This window comes from Lampetra planeri, chromosome 1, assembly GCF_965212315.1.
Source record: "Lampetra planeri chromosome 1, kcLamPlan1.2.h2, whole genome shotgun sequence".
Classification (NCBI taxonomy): domain Eukaryota; kingdom Metazoa; phylum Chordata; class Hyperoartia; order Petromyzontiformes; family Petromyzontidae; genus Lampetra; species Lampetra planeri.
In genome coordinates, this window is record NC_136107.1 from 2,850,552 (window position 1) to 2,865,684 (window position 15,133).

At 45.6% G+C, this 15,133-nt stretch overlaps 1 protein-coding gene across 1 annotated transcript in view; it reads left to right on the forward strand.

Moving 5' to 3' along the window:
• Positions 1-233: 233 nt before the first annotated feature.
• Positions 234-15,133, forward strand: part of LOC144727742 (polypeptide N-acetylgalactosaminyltransferase 13-like) — a 90,446-nt gene continuing 75,546 nt past the window's right edge. Inside the window, exons 1-2 of the mRNA XM_078606840.1 lie at positions 234-623; positions 6,438-7,094. Coding sequence (XP_078462966.1) covers positions 6,953-7,094 — 142 coding nt within the window. The 5' untranslated portion in view covers positions 234-623; positions 6,438-6,952. The remainder of the gene's footprint in view (positions 624-6,437; positions 7,095-15,133) is intronic.

Below are 15,133 nucleotides of genomic sequence, written 5' to 3' on the forward strand. Positions count from 1 at the left end.
GCCAGCGCACGCGCGCGCGCGCGTCTCACGCGCCTAGAACCAACTCCCCCTACTCCCTGCCTCGAGATGGACTCGTCTCATCACGTGACAACACCGCAGCCAATGAACAATGCCGTTTCGCGACTTGGACACGCCCACGCCCCGACGTTGAGGCGAGTGGGGGGGGGGGTGCTCGTACTTAGTAGCGTCCACCCGCCTCCACCCCCCGTGGGGCGGTGCGGCTCTTCGCTGCCCGGAGGGGGAGCGCGAGGAGGAGTCGCGGCAGCGGCGGCGTGGAGAGACGCCGGCTCCCCCCTCTCTCTCCCAGGGGCTCCCCCCCCCTCCCCTCTCTCCTCTCCCCCTCTCCCCCCAGGGGCTCTCCCTCTCAGCTCTTCCCTCAGTGTGTCTTCTCCTCGCCCGGCTTGTTCGTCTTCCTCTTCCTTCCTCCTACTGCTGCCGAGTCTCGCGCTCTCCTGTCGCTCGCCGCTCGAACGTGTGTGGAGGAGGAGGAGGTCTCTGTAGGAGTTTTGTTGTTGTTCGTCAGCACTCCACCACCAACCACCAACAACAACAACCAACAACAACAACAACCAACAACAACGTCGCCTTGGCAGCTGAGTCCGCTCCGCTGGTTTGTAACCCAGGTAAGTTGTTGGCTTGTGATTTGTTTGGGGGGTGGAGGTTTTGACGGCTTCCTACTTTTAAATTTTCCGCGAGTTATTTTAGTTTTAGTTGCGAGTTATTGTTGGTGTTATTGTTGTTGGTGGTGGTGGTGGTCTTGCGAGCCCTCGAACCGCACACGCAGCCGAGTTGCGTGGTGGGCTTGCCGGTCGCGTCACCCGTCACAGGCGAACGACGTTTGGCTGCCCCCCCCTCCCTCAGTGAGTGGCTCCCGAGAGCGAGGGGACACGGAGCCCTGCTGCTGCTGCTCCTACTGCTGCTGCCCTCATCATCTTCCTGCTGCTGCTGCTACTCCTGCTGCTGCTCCTGCTGCTGCTACTCCTGCTGCTGCTCCTGCTGCTGCTGCTCCTGCTGCTGCTCCTGCTGCTGCTGATCCTGCTGCTCCTGCTGCTCCTGCTGCTCCTGCTGCTGCTCCTGCTGCTCCTGCTGCTGCTGCTGCTCCTGCTGCTGCTGCTCCTGCTGCTGCTGCTCCTGCTGCTCCTGCTGCTGCTGCTGCTCCTGCTGCTCCTGCTGCTCCTGCTGCTGCTGCTCCTGCTGCTGCTCCTGCTGCTGCTGCTGCTGCTCCTGCTGCTGCTGCTCCTGCTGCTGCTGCTGCTGCTGCTCCTGCTGCTGCTCCTGCTGCTCCTGCTGCTCCTGCTGCTCCTGCTGCTGCTGCTGTCCTCATCTTCCTGCTGCTGCTGCTCCTGCTGTTGCTACTACTGCTGTTGCTGTTGCTCCTGCTACTACTGCTGCTCCTGCTGTTGTTACTACTGCTCCTGCTGCTGCTCCTGCTGTTGCTGTTGCTGCTCCTGCTGCTGCTGCTCCTGCTGTTGCTACTACTGCTCCTGCTGTTGCTCCTGCTGTTGCTGTTGCTGCTCCTGCTGTTGCTACTACTGCTGCTGCTCCTGCTGCTCCTGCTGCTCCTGCTGCTCCTGCTGTTGCTCCTGCTGTTGCTGCTGCTGCTCCTGCTGCTCCTGCTGCTCCTGCTGTTGCGGCTGCTGCTGCTGCTCCTGCTGCTGCTGTCCTCATCTTCCTGCTGCTGCTGCTCCTGCTGTTGCTACTACTGCTGTTGCTGTTGCTCCTGCTACTACTGCTGCTCCTGCTGTTGCTGCTGCTCCTGCTGCTGCTGCTGCTCCTGCTGCTGCTGCTGCTCCTGCTGTTGCTACTACTGCTGTTGCTGCTGCTCCTGCTGCTGCTGCTGCTCCTGCTGCTCCTGCTCCTGCTGCTGCTCCTGCTGCTCCTGCTGCTGCTGCTCCTGCTGCTCCTGCTGCTGCTGCTCCTGCTGCTCCTGCTGCTCCTGCTGCTGCTGCTGCTCCTGCTGCTCCTGCTGCTGCTGCTGCTCCTGCTGCTCCTGCTGCTGCTGCTGCTCCTGCTGCTCCTGCTGCTGCTCCTGCTGCTGCTGTTGCTACTGCTGCTGCTCCTGCTGCTGCTGCTCCTGCTGCTGCTGTCCTCATCTTCCTGCTGATGTTGCTGCTCCGGCTCCTCCTGCTGCTCCTGCTGCTGCTCCTGCTGCTGCTGTCCTCATCTTCCTGCTGCTGCTGCTGCTCCTGCTGTTGCTACTACTGCTGTTGCTGTTGCTCCTGCTACTACTGCTGCTCCTGCTGTTGCTGCTGCTCCTGCTGCTGCTCCTGCTGCTGCTGTAACAACAACAAAAGCGGCGATGATGATTTAACATCGCCGCAGTCGTAGTTGGCGAGTAAACTGTAGACATCGGTGTTCGTGTGATGTGGATTGCGTTGGTAATGTTGGGAGGCGAAGTGAGAGTCGTAGTAAAAACTAAATTACATAGAAAACAGGGGGGACATAGACATAGAGTAGGGAAACAGGGGGTAGAGAGATGGGGTAGAGAGAGGGGGGGTAGAGAGAGGGGGTAGAGAGAGGCAAGGGGTAAGAAGGAGGAGAGCAGAGCGTGAAATATTTTGTGAAATCTTTCATTTAAAAAGGGGGGGGGGGGGGCATAAAGCAAAGCATTGAAAAAAAAAACTAAATGATGAACGAAGCAAAGTTCCGACTACACTGAGCATCTTCTTGTTTCCTTTGATCGTAAAAAAACGAGAGAGGCAGCAGCATCAGAAGCGGGATGATGATGAAGAAGAAGGGCATCGCCCCTCAGCAAATCACGGAATCGGAGAGGGTGGCGGTGGCGGATGACCAGGAGGAGGAAAACAGGGACTAGAGGAACCGAGGGGAACACGGACGGAAGGACTATTGGGGGGGGGGGGGGGGGGCAGGTAGAGAAGGGGATACAAGGGAGACCAAGGGGACAGGGAGAGGAGGGGAGAGAGGGAGGGGGCAGGGAGCGATGGTGTGGGATCAGATGGAGCAGATGAATGAAAGCGAACCGAGGGGGAAAAATTACATTGAAAACAGGGGGGAACGTAGAGAGAGGGGGTAGAGAGAGAGGGGGTAGAGAGAGAGAGGGGGGTAGAGAGAGAGAGGGGGTAGAGAGAGAGAGGGGTAAGGAGGAAGAGCAGAGCGTGCTTCTTCGTGTTGATGTTTGTGTCTACGAAGAAAGTAGTACAGATTGATTTTATTTCACAATGGGAAAATTTCATTTAAAAAGGGGGGGTGGGGGGGAGCACATAAAGCAAAGCAATGGAAAAAAACCCGACATGATGAACGAAGCAAAGTGCCGACTACATCGAGCATCTTCTTGTTTCCTCTGATCGTAAAACAATCGAAAAGAGATGAGAGCTTGCAAGCAGTGAGAGGTGGAGGAGGGACGAGGGGAAATGGGTGCGGAGGAGGGGAATGGTGGACAAAGGGTGATAGGAGGATGATTGGAAGCTCAATGAGGCAGGGGGGACTCGAGGGAGTAGGAGATACATTGGTGGTTCTTCTCTCAAGAGCTTCTCCAGGTGAAACGCCGGCTGCTCTCTAATGTGGTAAAAAATACATTAATTTCTCCAGGAAAATCTCTCAATCTTGTTTGGGTTTGATTGGGCCGATCTCTCATTCTATTCGTCTTATGCGCGATGGAGGAAATGTCAGTATCCAGAGAAAACGGCTGGAAAATGAGAGGATGACATCCAACATTTAAAATAGAGGTCAGCAGCCTAATACTTGCTGTAGTATTTCTCTTAAATTATGGTGCCATTTATTCAGGGTCCATCAATCGCCACTTCCGCCTCGCCGGACCTCACATTGTAAACCGAGTGTCACCCTATGGCCAGCTCTGCTGCTCTAATTATTGTGAGCCTGGCATCGGCCCCGTTATGATTTACAATGCAGTTTGGTGGTGTCCTTAGCGAATTGTAACTGTGGCAAAAAAAAGCCACATTTGACCTTTTGTGCAGGGGGTTTTCGGGTAGGCTTTTTACCCTCCTCCACAAATTTCTGGCATCACTTATTCAGTCGACTTTAATGAAGTGGATTGGGGGAAATTGGCCAAGAAAATGCATGCCTGTTAAAGGAAAAAAAAAACCCTCCTGGTTATAACTCCCCACTTTTGACTCAAACTTTGCTTTTAAGTCATTATGGCACTTACCTCTAGCAATGCCCGAGCTATAACCATGAACATGCGGTTAAACTAAAACTGTATTTTACCAGGTTAAGCCCACTGAGCTATATAGCTGTTTTTCAGAAGCAATTTGGCCACAAATTATAGCTCAACAAAGTCGTTTAAGAATTTGAAATTTATAGCAGTCAAATACTCTCAAACGCGTTTTTCTAAACGTGGAGGGAAAACTCGGAGGCCAAAATCCACAAGACTACGGGCAGGACATGCAAACTCCAAATATACAGGAATCAGGGTCTGAATCGAACCCACGACCTCCTGCATACCAGGCGAGGTAGTTAACATCTCACCACCTTTGCTTGGTATTATTCGTTACGAATAATACAAGGTGGAGAATTAATAAATGGCCAGGTGGGTTTGCAAGTCATCGCAGCTAAATTCCGAGTCAACTAAATCGTGTTAGATAGAAGAAGTATTTGCACCCGATAATCCCACCTGAGTCAATGGTTAGAAGTCATCAGTGGTTGTCTAAGGACTGACAATTATTTCCATAGAGCAATGCCCCCATACTGGCTTGGTTCAGGAGACACTGACTTTTATTGACCAAAGAAATGTGTAGATTTTTTTTCTCGACAGACCTGTTCTCCACCTGAGGACGGCTGCTTGCGTTGTGGCCGAAACGTCGTGAGAATTATTTTATAATGTTTTATTTTTATTATTTTATTATTTCCATTCTACGTGACTTTACCGAAAGAACCAAGAAGATAAATGTGTAGATCATACGATTTTTGAAACTAATAAAGATGCCTTTATCGTAAGCAGCAGTATAAAATTGGAGACTATATTGGCGAGTTGTGTATAAAATAAGTAAGTCACAGTTTGCAGTTTATTCTGTGAATTTTGCAAATAAAAAGTAACATTTCCTCCCATGAAAATTTCAGGCATGCAGCAGATGCAGCCATATTGTTGCCTACATCTGTTTATGAGAACACTCTCACTGGTGATGGAATTGTAAACCTGGTTGTATGCTTGGCGTTTTACTTGGCAGCACTTTCCAAACGAGAGGCGGGAGTGCTTTTACAGTTGACTTGTGACATTTTCGTGATGTAATATTTTTCAGCTCTAAATTAGCACCGCATGCTCAGAACCCAGAGGCAATGGGAAGTCTGACTAACGAGTTGCGAAACGAAAATTACGGGCCATACAAAACACCCAGGGGCATAAGAACACTGTATACTACATGTACCATGGAATACATGATATACTAGAGTAATATATTTTTTGTCTGTCATAGAATGCATTGTTGTGTTCACACCGCCTAGCTTGTTCAACGTTTCTTATATGTGTGATATGCATAACTTGTGAAGAAAAATAACATAAATACTAACACCAACTTCCAGCTGTCGCTGTTTAATTCCATGCTGTTCATTTGAAGTTGGGTAAAAAAAAAAAATGTTCATTCCATTTCTCAATTAAAATACAAAGGATCTTAACAACTTTTGTTAAAGGTGCACAATTACACTTGAATGCCTTTGTTTCTTCACATCTATACACGTTCACGTGAAACCTTGAGCGCGCATCACACACGCGTTCGTTCACGAATTTTGGCTCGGCAGTAACGCATTGTCAATACAACCAACTGAGCAGCTGTAAAATGGAATTGCAAACAAAAATAGCACGTGTTTGTTCATGAGCACTGCCATCACGTATAACGTTTCATTTTTGTGAAAGGCCTGATTTAAATTATTTGGCTTCAAAGCATATTTTTAATTGTAAAAAAAAAATTATGCATTTTCACTCCGAGGCATTTATCATCATACGTTTGTTCAGAATGACGTATTTGTTTCAGATTTGGTTAAATATTCAGTTTGTATTTTACATTTTAAATGATTATACATCATGTAATTTTAAATGTTGGCCAAGGTCCCTTGTTTCATGGTAATTATTCCATTTACCAAAATAATGATGTCAGGATCTTATTATTGTTGGACATTAGCTGTATTTTTTATTATCATCTTAATTCCTTAGTGACACCTTACCCAAGTCCTGCATAATGTTACAAGCACCCCCTCCGGCAACACAGAATTCGCGTGAAACGGTGGTACCCATTGAAATACTCAATTTTTTATGCAGAAAGTCACTGTATGCAGCATTTATTATTTACATTTTGATGCATTTCTTCAAAAAAATTATTGTCAAAGGAGCTATTTACTTCAAACCATCCACGATGCTGCAAGGCGTGCCATGCATACGGCACGCTCTATGTTGATTATCGTTGATGTGGCAGGTTACGGTAAATTGACCTCGTGCAATATATGTACTTTTCTTCTTTTTCTTCTAGGTCTAAGAAATAATACCAGCTTCGTCCGTGCCTCCCGAGTTGAAAATGTGGACGGCACGTAATGCAATGTTATGACGCGATCTATAACCAGACTGTGACCTTGGCGCCCGTTGCCTTCAATTCCTAATGATATGAAGTCACTTTGTGGGTCTCCACCACCACACAGTGCAGTTTTGTTCCGCAAAAACCGGAGGGATTGAACGGAGCGGGGCGGTCTGGCCTTCTGCTTTGCCATGTTGGTTGCACGTGGAGGTCATAATATTTGGCATTAAAACAAATGCACCAAGAGCAACACCACGAAGCCATTTACCAATACCCAGCGGCACGACGTCTTCTTGCAATCGCAAATTTGTAATCTTTGGTGTGGGCGCAGTTGCAACGAGCGTGAATCTCTCCACTTTCGCTCTTGCCTCGGGGTGGGGTGGGCGTAGCGGGGAGCTGTGGGACGTGGGGGCTCTGCACCTGCGGTGGGGAGCTGCCCGGGCGCCGCCACTGTGGCGGTGTTGCGGTGCACCATGCGGCGCATCGCCTACTGCAAAGTGGTGCTCGCCACGTCGCTCGTGTGGGTGCTGCTCGACGGATTTCTGCTGCTCTACTTCAGCGAGTGCAACAAGTGCGAAGACAAGAAGCCCCGGGGTCTTCTTCCTGTTCTTAACGGTGGGTGCCCTGGCCTGGATCCGAGATCCCGTCGCTCTGTTGTCGACACTTTGCGTTTATATTCCGCTCTTCCGCGGTGATGCGCCGAGCACTTGGATTGCGCAACGCAAAGTTTGCCCGCATTGCCGTGTAAAGGGTATCGCTCGGATTGTCACCGTTCGTTTTGGAAGGGAAAAAAATCTGCTTGAGGAATACTCTCTTAAATCTTGATTTGAAGCTTTCGTGACTGCAGGAATCCATACTTTTTGGTTCTTTCGGTAAAGTCACGTGGGTAGAAAAATAATAGATCACGACGTTTCGATCGCAACACAAGCAGTTTTTTTCTTGCTGTGGTTGTCCCACCTGATGACGGTTGCTTGTGTTGCGATCGAAACGTCGTGATCTATTCTTTTTCTACCTACGTGACTTTACCGAAAGAATCAAAGAGTATGAATACTCTTTTGTAAATGGTAAAAACACTGACATGGAACTAATTATGTTAACACGCGTTTGTCATAGAATTTGACACCGCCGCCGTTCCTGTCTTCACGCAAGAGCTTGGGTTGTATGTAAATGCGCCTTGAAGGGTCTAATTAAACTAAATGGCTGATACAGTACAATGAAATATGTGTTGTGCTGGATTGCTTGCAGGTGTTTTTGAGCATTTGGTAAAGCTCATAATAACAACTTATGTGAGTAATGAGCATCGCCTGCCATCATCAGCCATGTTCACATTAACACCCGTAAGCATACGTTCCATTCACGCTGCCTGTACAGGTGTTCTTTTTCAACAATGGGACGGTGGCAGGACTTCACGATTTGCATTGCTTGCAGGTGTTTTTGCAACAGTGAAACCCATCCTAGCTGGCATCTTTGCCATACACCCTGGGCTACTCTTCTTGATTTTTATCATTTGCAATTTAATTGCACTGATTGGAGGCAATGTTTCCAGTCACTCAGAGCTCATCACGCTTTTAATCTGCATGAAGATAAAGACCCCCGTACAGCCTTAGCAGACTGTTGGGGCAAGTGCTGTAAGCTCGCACCTATGAAGGCTGGAATGGCACACACGAGGGTGGGTTGCCAGTCGCCCGCCCGGCCGCCTTCGCTTCTCCAGCGGCAATGTTTGCATGCCGCACCAGGTACTCATTTGAGGCTGAGTCAACCTAGCGGAGGCCCAGGACCAGTTTGAATATTCGCCACTGGTATTGGTCGTGAGCGGGAATCGAACTCGGGTCGCTGGGTTCGTAGCACAGCGCGCTGTGTATTTATGTTGAACTTCTTTTGCACAAAGGCTCCCTTCATGATCTGCACACAGTCACGAACAAGCACGGGTTATCTACATACACTACACTCATGCATTTCTTGCATTATTCTCAGTGCATCAGTGGTGCAGTGGTTGGCTCACTTTCCAGCCATGACTAACATCAGTGGCAAGTGATATCTTAAAACCGGTCCTGGATGGGGGACCCCCTTCACAAATCTGCACTGATCAGCGTGGGGAAGTATGGTCAAACAAAATCCACAACTGCCACGAAGTGTGGAGGCTCTCACCAGCAGTTGTTGATGAACGGTTGTGATTTACTCCATCGATTTCACATTGTACAGAAATAAGGACGTTACTTTGAAGACTGTATAATACTAAACAATGCGAAATCCTTTCCAGAACAATAGTGTGTTGCTTTCATGTCCGTACATTTGTTATTAGTGATGGTGTGCGATAAATCCGAGGGTGCAAGAAGAAGTACCTTTGTATTTATGACTTTATGTAGTGACTAAATTGTCAGTATAAATCAGAGCCTGTCCTAGACTTATCCTGCCCCAGAATATTTGTGACTGAGCATTTTCCATGTCACCAATAAATGTTATTTCTCGGAATGGCTGTCCATAAAAATATACAATAACTCACTGTGACTTCCAGAGGTGGAACAATTCACCCATTCGCCGATTTGATGATTTGGCACAATTCATGGTTGCAGTAACAGTCAAAAATCTGTAATTTCTTCCTATGTCGGTGAATGTTAACCACCTCGAGTGGCTGCAGGTGTGACATGAATCAATTTCGTATAAGCCATATGCATTGAAATCGTCGATTCTTACACATATTCGATGTATGTATCGTGAACTTCAAGAGTTAATATGAATCAATCGATGCACCATTTCCACCCTTAGCGACTACCGCAGAGTCTCATTTGATTGCGCTTTGTAGCTTTTTCAGCAACAATGCAGCCCGGCACTCTATGATATCTCTTTTAATTAAGAAATATAGACATTTTGTTAACAATGCAGCGATACATGAGACTCTTTTTTTTGTGTTGGTCGATGATAATTGAATAGTTATTTGGAGAGAGTGTAGCGATTGCAGCAACGAGATCAGAAGGAACATTCTGCCTTCAGGATATTCTGTTCAGGGGAGCTTGAAAGCTTTTTTTTAACCTCTATAATCTTTGCCATCTAGAATTCAATTTGACCACTATTCCTTACGATCAGTCCAAGGCTGACTAGCCACGAACATTAACAACGAAGAAGAGAGCGAAATTGCTTTCCATGTCTCATTCTTTATAGCAGCATCTAAAAATGTCATCTTTGCATTCCCTTCGGCTGGGCCACAGGTGTGACATTTCAGCCTTGACATTGGCATATGTCGACATTAACATACCCTTTTACATTTCTCTTTGCATGGCCATCGGTACGCCGTCCGTTGCGCCGCGTAGGTCACCTGTCTTTTCACAGTTTCGTCCGTTAATGTACATTACCGCTGAAGCGATGCGTTAGGTCGCGTGAGATAACGCAGGCTGAAATGGAGAACTCTTTTTTTTTGGCAGGTCCTGCCACAGCTGTTAGGGTCTGGCTCTGATGGGGGTCCAATTTACTGCTAAGCCTGCCGTAGCTTGAAACAGTCTTTCGCCACATGTAACCTTGCAGAAAATAAAAACTAAGTCTTACAGTGCCTCTGGCCGAGCCTGTCTCTGCCCGTTTGTCTACTTGATGCAATTGCATTATGTCAAAAATATAACGAACAAATACCAGATTATATGTAATCGCATGTGTGCATATATTAGCGCATGTAATAAAAATGTCACAATCGCACTTCTTGTCCTTATTTGAAGCTCTGCTCAGTATACAAATTACGTGACATAACACACCGTGATAATTTTATTGAAAATATTGAAAATAAAATTACAAATTAGCGTGAATCTGCTTATCTTCAACTTTGCATTGCTAAAGTCTACTGATCGCTTCTCGTGTGTACAAATTGGTGTGTACGGACGATATTTAATCTTACCAAAGCTTGCAAGAAAGCACGAGTATTTTAAATTATAGAGACGGTGTGAAGAAATATAAAATAAATGTTACACCCCGACCCGTAACCACACATCAATCCTTTTTGTTGATTTCACAAATTCAAATGGGCCACAATCCTGCGTTTAAGTGCGTTTTGCTATTTATTTTTCGGGAGCCTACGATGTGAGCAGCAACTCCTTCAATGCGTTTCTGTCAGCGTGTTTCCCTTGAAATGCTTATGCAAATGCCCACCAGAGTATTCAGTGGCAGGCAGCCCTGTCGATGTTTCAAAGGGTTGGGACAAACAGCTTGTGCAAGGTATCTCCAATTTTCAACAGTCTGTCACCAAAGCCTGCACAGTGTGCACCGCTGAATGTTTAAAACATTTTCTCAAAAACAAGACTTATGGTCTGGGCTTCTCTTCTGCCTCCAACATTCACATTACATTTTTTTCTACCCTCACTTTGTAGTCTTGTTTATACAGTAAAACCTTGGATTGCGAGTAACTTGGTCTGCGAGTGTTTTGCAAGACGAGCAAAACATTTAAATAAATAATAATTTGATAAACGAGCGAGGTCTTGCAATACGAGTAGTGCGTATACGCGTTGTCTGCCGAGCATCACGTGATCACAACTGATATACGAGTGAATTTTGATTTAAAGCTTTCGTGACTGCAGGGATTCATATTCTTGGTTCTTTCGGTAAAGTCACGGAGAATGGAAATAATAAAATAATAAAAATATCTAATTATTAAATTCTCACGACGTTTCGACTGCAACACAAGCAATCGTCATCAGGTGTGAAATCCACGTGACTTTAACGAAAGAATCAATAATATGATATACGAGTGCTTTGGATTACAAACGCGTTTCCGGAACGAATTTTGCTCGCAATCCAAGGTGTTTACTGTATATATATAAAAAGAGAACACATTTTGAAAGTTTCACCCAAGTCGTAGGAATACTTAAAAATGTAACAGATTTGTTGAATGAGTAATTTGGCTGTAGTTTTGAAAAGTTGCGAGCTTGAAAAAACTCGCGAGAGGGATTGGTAAGATGAACTCCGGGGCAGTGCCGAAGGGTTCGAGCAAACCCGCGATGTGTGTCACGTGCTTAGAGGATTGCCTCACCGGTAATGTTTAATGGCATATAGTGATGATGTAATGGCTGTAGTATCTATCAGGAAGATAGCAGTACTTATCTCTTTTTTATGATCGCGGCTTGCCTTAGTAGGTAATGATTACATGATTTATATAAAGCAGGTCTACGCGGGCCAGTCGAAAAGGTTTGAAAATTGGATATTGGATGTAGCGCGCCAACTCTTCACTTCCTTGTCTATACTTTGGTATGATTCTTCCATGTGACAGGTCTTTAAAGGAAAAAAAAAAGCATGTCCTGAGTGTTATGAAACTTCAATGGGCTGGTGTTGAAACATTTCAACTGCGATGTATGTGGACGGAATTTCTGAGGCTGATGAAAGTATACAGTGCCCTAGCGTGTCTCCGTTTTAAGGTCACGGACTCCTCATCATCCAGCAAATGTAACGTGTAGAAAACACCGTCATACTTTACATACGTGTTCACAACAAAGTTGACTTGCAATTCGAAAATGAAACAGGAGGGTTTTGGAAACATGTATAAAACACCGCAATATCCTTATATCTACATACACAGCAGTGCGTTAAATTATCATGCGGTGCTTGCACATTTTACGTCCTAATATAGCAACTACCATGAGTGGATTTTGGTGTAAACGTCACGGTGTGTCTTGTGAAAGTGTGCTTGCGTGTATTATGCATGTGGCGCATTAACAGCGATTTTTTTTACTTCACTTTAGCGTTCATATCCTGAGAGGTCGTATTCGACACGGAGGAGAAATGTTCGCTCGCTTACAGTTTGTACGAATTTCTCAAACCATCATTGTCACCGGCAACAACAATAGAAGTCGCAGCGGGGATTTGAAGTTCATTAATTTGATACCCATCTCGGCTCCACACGGGGAGGTTTGGCAAATTGAGTAACGTTTTCGAAATTGCCGCTGATTTAGCAAATTTAACGCATTGTGTTTTAATGTATGTTGGACAATTTAACGATTTCGAATCTCAGCGGAGGTTGAATTCGTTAAGTCAAATGAGAAGAGATGGAATGTAAGCAAGCGCAAGTAGCACGTACAGAGTCGGTGGAGCGGTGGCGCAGTGGTTAGCACAACGAACTCCGACAACCGGATTTCGATTGCTGGGCCACGGCTAACATTAGTGACGAGTGATGCATCAATCGGACCTGCCCCCCCCCTCTCCGTCTTTCACCAACCTGCATTGACCAGCAAGGTGAAGTATGGCTAATCAACTTGAAGTGGATGACATGGCACGGGGAACCTCTCGTCCAATAGTGGATAGGCAAACGGGATGTAAATTTAGAATGTATTAAATGAATGTACTGCATACTTATGAAGACACGTGTTTTATCTTGTGCAATTGTTTTTTTCTCGTGAGTCACTGTGTGTGCATTTTTTCAAATATATATATTTTTGTCGTAAATAAAACCCTCAGATTCTAGATTTGAAGCTTTCGTGACTGCAAGGATTCATACTCTTAGGTTTGTTTTTTTCTAGCTAGCTGTGACGGTCCCACCTGATGACGGAGACTTGTGTTGCCTCCGAAACGTCGTGATTTATTATTTTATTTTATTTCTAATATTACTTTTAGTAATTTTTTATTTCATTTTTTTACCTACGTGACTTTACCGGAAAAACAAAACCTAAGAGTAAAAAAAAAACCCTCAAGAGTTCAAAGTAGATTTTTAAAAACAAGGTCAAAACAGCAGATAACGCCCGACGATCTCGGGCACAATGCATCGTCTACATTTCGGGAGCGATTGGGGATCGTGCTATTGTTTATAACAGCCTTCTCTGTATTCGCTTGGCAGCAAGTTTTGTAAGTCTCTTTTTTTTTCCCTGAAGTTGTCCATTCATGCAGACACTCTTTTTATTTTCTCTCACAGAATGAGCCGTCTCGTGAAAGATTGGTGGGGTGGGGTGGGGAATGCGTAAAGTGCTTGTAAAGCTTAACCTATGAATTTTATCTTTGCCATTGCATATGCATACACCGTGATAAAGCTTGAAACATTTTTCTTTATTGCCCAGGATGCGGTATCAATCACATTTTTACCACTACTCGGGAGGTAGCACCATCTGTCTGCGTGTCAGGAATTTGCATTGTAATATTGGCAATTTGGATCCAAATGTTTGTTTCCGAATTTTAAATTATGCACGTTGTGCAAAGATAAGTAAGTTGTTCCGTACATTCGCAGTCGATCGTGGCTCGATGTGCATGCAGATGATGCGTGCTGTGTCTGGGATGAGCTTCCTGTGAGGTCACATATTTCATGCAGCCTTGTAGCCGACGAAACTACAAATGATTCCCCCTCGCCGATGTGCCATTGGCTGTTAGGCTCGATGGATAATTTGCAAACTGTGTGAATAATTTAAATTGTTTAATGCGATGGACATTTAAAAGCATTGTTGTTTTCTCCAACTACGTTTTTCCTCGCCACAATGTCTCTCCTTCAATAATATATATATCACGAATAATATGACAGTTGGGCAACATACACATCAAGTATTTGTGATATTTTTTTTCCTACGTGGAATATCATGACACAAAGAGTGCAAATTTTCCAGAAAAGCGTGCGACTATTTTTCGAACTATTACCCCAAAATTTTCCATCATCATTGTGCCGTAATTCTGGCAATTTCCCGATTCCAATTTTCGTCCGCTCGTCGATTTTGATGCTGCAAGAACCTTTCCACGATTTGAACGTGCGGCTGGGCTTGTAGGGAATCTTGCATGATGTGTGGTTTAGTGAGCGTGTCCAACCGGCCCGGTAGTTGGGGAGATGGCTCCGTGCTACATGACGTGTTAAAGCCATCTGGAGCTGTGTGGGAAAATGTATTAGGCAAGCTCTGATTCATTGCAGCTCCAGTTTCACGTGCCGCTGTAGCTCTCGGCCGCATATGGCCTTCACGTGTCAGATAGATCCCCTTTTACCGTGGGGTGGGGATGAGGGTGTCTGTCACAGGAAAGCAGGAGCTTGTGTGTGTGTGCTTGTGTGTAGCTGCTCGGATGGTTTTCACTTAAATCTGTAACACATCACTTGCTGTGTTTATTGAATCATGCGCACCTGTGTGTGTAATGCGGCTCTTTAGAGCTTGTAATCGAGAAAGCATTTTGAGCGCTGTGATAAAATATTATGTTAACAGCTTTCGTACCAGAACAGTGACTGCCAACAATAGGCTATTGTTACATTATTTCGTACGTGGGGGTCACATCATGATGTAATATAAATGAAAATATGGATCACTGACCTCCGGCCCATTTCACTTCTTTCAGCTTGTCAACCATTTATCTGTGTTCGGCCCCAATTCGTAAACAAGCCTCGGAAACTTTTTAGATCAGATTTAACACAAGAGATGAGACGACAAGGCAGGATGTGTGACGTAAATGTCTGGCCATTAATTATTCAGCGTTGCTTCGTTAATGCGATGCTTTGCTGTACGTGAATGAGGAAAACATTCATAATTATTCAACAGATTTTCACAAGTCAGAATGTTAGCGTGCGGAGGATATAACAACAAGAAAGTAAGAAAAACACGAAGTCTACTTCACGTGTTAAACTTTACGTATCTGTTTACGTTCCTGTCATGGTCTTCCAAATACCTAAATTAAATGCTAAATATTGGATGGCTCGCTGCTAAATTGTCTTATTATGTTACGTCAAT